The sequence below is a fragment of the Plectropomus leopardus genome, chromosome 21 (genome assembly GCF_008729295.1).
Source record: "Plectropomus leopardus isolate mb chromosome 21, YSFRI_Pleo_2.0, whole genome shotgun sequence".
NCBI classification, from domain to species: domain Eukaryota; kingdom Metazoa; phylum Chordata; class Actinopteri; order Perciformes; family Serranidae; genus Plectropomus; species Plectropomus leopardus.
In genome coordinates, this window is record NC_056483.1 from 10,062,692 (window position 1) to 10,070,371 (window position 7,680).

Genomic DNA, 7,680 nt, shown 5'->3' on the forward strand with positions numbered 1-7,680 from the left:
ATACCGGCTCTGCTGACATATCAGCTTAAACCCGACAAGTTGATGAAGAGAATTCGGGAAATATTTTTCACAACGGAGGATCTACCAAAGCACCATCAAGAAAGATTCTCTGTATAAGTCTGATGGCTGTTTTCAAGTGTAGTGCAACGCTGTTTAATTTAGCTGTTTGTGTTTAGCCACAGATTGCTACATAAACTTGTACGAGAGTATTTATACTCCTTTAAATCCTGCATGTTGCAATACACAACAAATAGTCACATTACTCATATTGGAGCCACAATATGATCGGAATCGCACAATAATCCATATAAGTAATTCATTTTCTTCATTTTTCTTTGCAAATGTTGAATGACTCCTCCCACATAAATGTAAACATTCCAGGACTGAATTGCTATAAGGCATTTCCTCTCCAGAGCAGTGGACAGCCAGTGAGGATCTGATTGAAGTGTCACTTCAAAACACTGAAACCAGGCACTCATCAGTGACTGGCTAAAAAAAATTGCTACACAGCGCCTCAAATAACAGAAAACAAACCTACCATGGGCTCCCAATCAAAGAAGAGGGAGGGCTGTGCTGATAGAAGGGAAGGCAAAGGGCAATCAGTCTCTCGTGAGAGTGATAGTGCAGGGAAGGGCATTTACACTCCGAACCTATCATTGTGAATCAGCATCACACTGGTCACCCAGTCTGAAGTCTCATCTGTTTGGTATTTAAGGAAAAAAAGACACTTTTTTCTGATTTCCCACACAGCAAAGAAAGCATCAGTGTTGCACGCTGTTTTGTTTTGTTCTTTTTGGTCTCATAAAAATGCTTTTTAAACACATTTTCTATCATCACTTATAATGAAACACTCCTCCATAATGCATTTCTGGTAATTTTCTTTGCCTGTGACGTCATGGCACACTGTAACAATGCAAATAATGTAATTCCTGTTAAAAGGGGCTGCTCCTTTTCTTCTGATGGCTGTTTCTTTGCAGCCTTGTTCATTTGGAGCTGCAAGAATCCACTAAGTGATTTTTAATCAGCATATAATTACATCAGACTGTGGGGCTGCTGGTGCTGTTCACATTCAGATTCCTGCCCCTAACCCCATTAATATGTGACATTTTGCATTGCCCAGTGTCTGAGCACACAGGAAACTTAATAACAATTGACTTAATGATCCACGATGATATGACTCACACCTGTACATGTGCGCTGAATCACGAAATACAAAAGGGTGAAAGGTTCTCATTTAAATGTGCAAAAGCTGTGCCTGCGTATACAATGCGCTTGTATCTTTGTCACAATTTTTTGACAGAAACATAGAGATTAAAAGCTGCGTAGAAGCTGTCACACTATTTACTTACATCTTTTTTTTCTGTCGTCTCATCGCTTTACTTTGTCAGTATCACACTCAAGCAGCACTTCCTCCGAGAGTGAACGTGCTTAATGAGGGAGTGCGTTTATTCTACAGCTCACATATGCGGTGTCTCTGTCGGCCTAATGCTTGGCACCAGAGTATTTTTTACAGCATGTATGTCTTTATCGCTGTTTGTTGTACTCATATGCTGGACAGGTCGTCATGACAGGATGATGAAGCCCGCCGTGTTTTTGGGCTGCATCGTGTCAACATGGTGATCTGGGTGCTGAAGTTGTTGCTGCTGCCGATTGATGGATGTTGATATTTGGTGTCTGAGCCCATGTATCTCTGCAGGTGCCACCTCCGCCACTTTCTCTTGATCTCTCCTTGGACCTGCAGAGAATTACATTAACGCCTTTAGGCATCCCGCAATTCAGCATGCAGTTTTGTGTAACTTAAAATACACTTTGCATGGGAGGTGAATTGGTAAGTGGTAAACTATAATATTAATATAGGAGGTGTCTACAATAACACCAAATAGAGCATAAAACTGACTATAAAGTGCAGAAATGACTTGATAGCTTTTAAAATATCTATGCTGTAGTGATGCGTGGGTCAAGTTTTTTTTAAACCTGACCCAGCTGGCCTGCTATGACAGCCAACCCAGAACGCCACGCCCAGCCCATACACAAATGCATTAATCAATGACCCAAACCGCAAAACTGCAAACTGGAGCTGAAAGTTTCTGGCAACGGCCTACTTGCTGTTGGCTGTATGTGTGTTTTCTGTTTAAAAAGTAGCATACAAAGAACAGAAAGGCAGCAAAGGTAACTCATCCATCTTTTAAGTGGTTAGGTCTTCAGCCTATGTGGTTAGGTCTTCAGCCTATGATCTCAAGCGCATAGCTGATAACATACGTGGTTTGTTTACGTGATGTTGCAGAAGTGCATTTAATGTATTCAGTGTGGACAGAGAGACTCTTCCTTGCTGTAATGACACCGTATATGGCCTACACATTTGTACAGGTAAACATTTTTACTGGACATTATAACCGTAGAGATTTAAATATCAGCATGTTTTCTGGTCAAAAGCCGAACTAGAAAGCCTGAGTGAAGAAGTGCTGATCTTAAAGCTGCTTGTTGTGTGACAGAGACACAGAGAAGAGGGGAAGAGAAGGTGTAAACTGGATTATTGCACAACGTCTATGTAAATAATAATAATACCATTATTTTCTAAGCACCTTTAAAAACCCCTAGAGAGGTCTGGGCTAAGCCCCCAACGTCCACAAATTCTTGAAATGCCACTGCAATACAGTGATGCAGAAAAGTGCGGCTCATGACTCATCCTTAGTGAGTGAGAGACACAGAGGGAAAGTATTCAGTATTCAGAGAAATAAATACTCAAGTAAATTTTAGACTTCCTAGGCAGACGACCTGGGAAGAAGAGAAAGTTTCAAAGGAAGGGGGCATGCATTTTATAGAGCCTGTCACATCGATTTTTTCTGTCGAAAAGGGGAATGAATGAAATCAATGGATGAAAAATGATGAATATTTCTGTATTCCCAAGATTCATGCAAGCTGACGCCAGAGGGGTGAATTATTCTTTATTATTTCCAGAAAATGAAACTAAAATTTAATTAATGTAAAAATGCTGTTGCTGTGTACTTATTATTCTACTGTGCCCTTCTCCGAAAGTCATAAGAATGCAAGAAAACAAAGTTTGTGAAACTCAAATTATTCTGCAGGAGGACCCCAGACCCCCTGCACTTTGGTTTCAAAACCCTCGCCGCATTTGAGGTCTCAAGTTGAAAAATAGGTCAAAAAACAATGTTTTTTTTTTCAAAAAATGTCAACAAACAATAAACATTATAACCGTCATAAAGGTCAATAATGTCGTATTATGCTGTATAATTTTCAACTATTATAGATGAACTTAATAAAATGTCCTTCTCAGGGTTTTTTGTCTACCTGTAGATTATTCTCAGCTGTTCTTTTTGCCCTTTGTTTAACTTTGTTTTCATATACATGAAAGCGTTGCAATTTCTGTCTTATGTCATTATTGTATTTTCTGTGTTTCTGTCGATGTGTGACAATAAGTACTGACTCCAGGACCATTCTTGTGACTCCAGTAATTTAAAAACCCTACACCGCCACCAAGTCTTTACACTCTACAAAGGACACCTGAAAATTGCTCTGCATTAAAATTCAGGCAACACAGTGTCAAGCTTTGCCATCCAGCCCATCACTGTGATTCAATCTGGCCCTGCACTGGGAACATAACTAACACAGAGCGCTTCTGCAGACATCACTGACTAGCTCCCTGCCAAGAGGGCTGTGCTTTTTACAGCCCTCCCACCCTGCAGGCATAGCGCAGAAAATATGCCACAGGGAGGTCCAGGGGAGGCGAACAGTGCCGGTGACTCATACTCACAGCTCCTTCCACCTTTCATGAATCTGAATGTAAGTGGTGTGCAGAGGGAGCCAAAGAAAAACTACAGATAAACTACATTTTCTGAGAATCACTGCGGGCTGTCTCTGCATGGAAATCTTTAAACAGTGTGTTTATACAAACAGTGTTTACATCACTGTGTGTGTTTGGGGGGGGGTACTCACCTCTCCGTTGAGGAAGCAGTAAAGAACTGCAACCACGAAGCCCTAAATGGAAAGAAAAACACAGATAACGGCGCGTGTCATGGGGAAATCTCTCGTTATATCTGTTTATCTTGTCTTTACAACTATTTGCTCATCGAAGCAGAACATGTGTGGCCTTCATAAGACATGCAGCATAAATGGAAATACACTGCACAGTGTACGACGATGAGTTTACAGTTATAATGAGAAAAATGATGGGAGGATTGTGCTGGAAAGGTTTCCTTGGTTTCCGAGCGGCCTGCAACTCAGCTGTACTGTCTGGCTGCCTTCTCCATCATTCCTCATTATGTGATGAACTAAAATAACACTGGGGGTTTAAAATGGTAACACTGCCACTGAATCAGCCAGCAGGGCCGCTGGAGACCTGCCACCAATTGCTAGGAGGGTTTCTTCAATAGAAACACTCGCAGTTCGGGGCTGACAGGATGCCAAATCATTACTTTGGACTTTGAATAAACTTCGATTTGAAAATTCAAGAAAAATGTGTTTCATAGTTGGATGACCTCCATGAAAGGCATCAACCATAATTCCTAAATGTAAAAGTATGATGTTGAAGTGCTTATATAAGAACTTCTTTCTAAAAAAGTTGACGTTTTACCTGAAATGACCCCAGAATCAAGTCAAAAACCAGCCGTAGTTCCGTCTTCACTTGCTCTGGGATGAATGCAAACACGATAAAATTGATTCCAAACAGAGGAATCAAAAGCAGCGTTGATTTTGCCAGCCTCCTGAAACGACAAAGCAAAAAAAAAAAAGAGAAATTTCTCCCTCTGGTGAAACCAATTTTAAATCTGTCTCTATATATGCCAATAATGAAATGCAACTCCAGAGTACTTTTCATTTCACATTTCAGCTCTGAGGACCGGAGATGGGAAAAAAACACCATTAAAAAGTGTCAGTGGGAAAATAGCTCATGCATTATGGCTGGCTTATGAGGTGCTCTCCATCACAGGAGAAAACACTTAGAAACACAGAGCTCTATATCTCTGTGCAAAGCAGCTGTCAGAGGAAGGCTACTGTGATGAGTAACACATAAGGCATGCAATGAATTTCTTTTCTGATCTAGGAAAAGGGATTGGTCATCCATGCACTGCTTTGAGCATAACAAGTTAAAAGGAGGCAGAGATTTGTTTCTTTTTTACAGCAAATGTTATATCTACAGAAGATATATTATATATTTTACTCTCAGCTTGTGTTATTTGAGATAATCTTTGTCTGATTTTACAAATGCAGATAACTTTCACAGATGCACAGAAATTCAGCCCAAGACAGAAACCACTGAAGTGGGGTAGATTTTCCCAAATGTGTAGCGACTGATAATATTTCTCTTTATCTGAGCTAATTAATACAAACTTACAGCATGAAAAAGACATGGATTTATACTCACGAGTACTGATTGGACTCATTTCTTCCGATATCTGGGCAGTTGATTTTCTGGCGAAGTATTCTTATGATGCAGATAAACAGGATGAAGTTCATCTGTGGAGATAAAAGGACAGTATAGAGGTATTTTTCTAATGTGTTGGTGGGCATTGAAATATCATTCAGAAATTTAAAAAAAAGACAAAAAAAAGCTCATTTTAAAGTCACATCCACATGTTTTCTGTGTCTAATCTAATAGATAAGAAGTTTGAGAAATGACTCTCATAACAAAAGCTTGATGCTGAGTTTAATCTCGCTTGGATTGCGGTGCTGCCCTGTGGGGGAAAGGGCGTTTCTAAATTGTTAATTTGTGTTGGACCTCTGAACTGGCAACACATCATAGTCAAAGCTGCTGCAGAGAGAAAGAGACAGAGACGTCTGACAGCCAGTCTGCTGATCCTGATCCTAATGCGGAAGAACACAACTAAACCTGCTGTGTCTGCTGCCAAGCTACGACTGGCAAAGCTGGACGTCGGCAGACATCAATGAAAGAGGAGGATGTTATCTCAGAAAATGTTTTCTGCATCCCATAACATCTTCCTAAACCTCTGGTATTTGGCATAGTTTCTATATTGCTTCCTTATAAGGAACTGGTAAATCAAATGTAATTTCACAGGCTGGTTCCTGGAAAGAGAGGGGAGGGGGCAGGTTGCCAGACTTTCACAGGGCTGACACACAAAGAGAACCTCTTGTTGTGGGGCGACAGTGCTAATTACTGTGCCACTGTGCCGCACAATTAATTAGTTCAAATTAATTGCCAACACAGGACACTTTTAATTATTATACACTGAAAGTGACAAATTAAAATGAGGAAAGCAACGACGAATACAAATACCCCTGTCTGCTGGCATGGAGTCATTTCATTTCACGCAGGCTCAGAAACATGCTTGTTTATTGGCCGTTAACTGTAGTCTTTGCAGTGCAACTTTTTGGCCGAGACACCGGCGACCTGTCGCAACACAACAGTCTGCCTTTGCCACCACTAGTTCTGGTTAATGTGGCAAATAAAGAAATCTGTAACTTGCCAACAGGTAAAAACACAGTTCTACATATTTGGACAGAAAGGCTTTCAATGATAATCATAAGGGAACTTTTCCTTGGGGTGTAATGGAGAAGTTATTTTAAAGAAATCATTCTAGAAATCAGAAGTTAATTATGCATATAACACAACTAATTAAACTTAAAATGGTCTCTATTGTCAGTATAATTAGTGGTAAATTAAATAGCTCTTTCAGGAAATCACAGAGCTGTAAAATAAAGCATTAAATAAAAGCAGTGCTGAAATGTTGGGCTGAGATGAAGTTCATTTACTCTAACTGCTTTTTCTTCTCACCACTTAATGTGCTTCACTGTAGCTTCTCTCGTCCTGCTTATTGAACTCATCTTAACCTTCCTTTTCACGTCTCTATGAAAGAGTCTTTCTCACTCACTGTGACACAAGACACAAACACAAACAGTGCAGATGGCCGTGCGGTTCTCTTACCACTGGATGCTGTAAGTGGTTCAATCTTGGTTGAAAGATGAGGTGAGAGATTTTTAAAAGTGTAGTTCAAACCTTTGCTTTCATGTTTGTGCGCTAAATATGAAGCTACAGTCAGCATCCCAGCAGCACCTCTAAATATATCTCTAATTGATGAGATACATCGTCTTAATAGTGAGCTTGTAAGCAGGTTGTTTTCTGCCTTTGGACAGAACCATGAAAGATGTTTCCCCCTGTTTCCTGTCTTTTAGCAAAGTTAAATGTCTGTTGGCTGTAGCTTTATATTCACGGTACAGAAATGAGAGTGGTATCAATCTTATAAATTGTGGTAAGACAGCTGATAGGTATATTTCAAAAGTTGTCAAACTATTGCTTTAGGAACTTGGCAGAAGCCAGTTAGCTTAGCATAAAGACTGCAAGCAGGGGGTGACAGCTAGCTTGGTTTTCACCTACAAATATTACCTTTAAACCTTTAAAACCTGAGCTAATTGTTTTGATTTTTCCAAAAACATGGGGAGAAAGCAACTTAACAAGACATGGACCAAAAATCTGCAAAAATAAGTAAAGTATTACATTATAAGTATATTACAAGAAAATTACCTGAAAATAAGCACAAAAATCATAAGCACAAATAAGTGAAAAACAAAAACAAACCTCAAAGTCTGAAACATAATGTTTTCTGAAACATAGTTTTAAATATAATAATATAATAATTATAAATATACTTTTCTGGACAATTTTTCTTTTTTTCTGATAATTTTATTATAATCCTCCGATGTTTTTTT

The 7,680-nt window shown here is 39.5% G+C and overlaps 1 protein-coding gene across 1 annotated transcript in view; it reads right to left on the reverse strand.

Annotated features, from left to right (window-relative positions):
- Positions 1-1,324: 1,324 nt before the first annotated feature.
- vipr1b (vasoactive intestinal peptide receptor 1b) overlaps positions 1,325-7,680 on the reverse strand; it is a 42,721-nt gene continuing 36,365 nt past the window's right edge. The window contains exons 8-11 of the mRNA XM_042510879.1: positions 5,381-5,507; positions 4,592-4,721; positions 3,955-3,996; positions 1,325-1,735 (exon numbers count right to left, since the gene is read on the reverse strand). Coding sequence (XP_042366813.1) covers positions 1,544-1,735; positions 3,955-3,996; positions 4,592-4,721; positions 5,381-5,507 — 491 coding nt within the window. The 3' untranslated portion in view covers positions 1,325-1,543. The remainder of the gene's footprint in view (positions 1,736-3,954; positions 3,997-4,591; positions 4,722-5,380; positions 5,508-7,680) is intronic.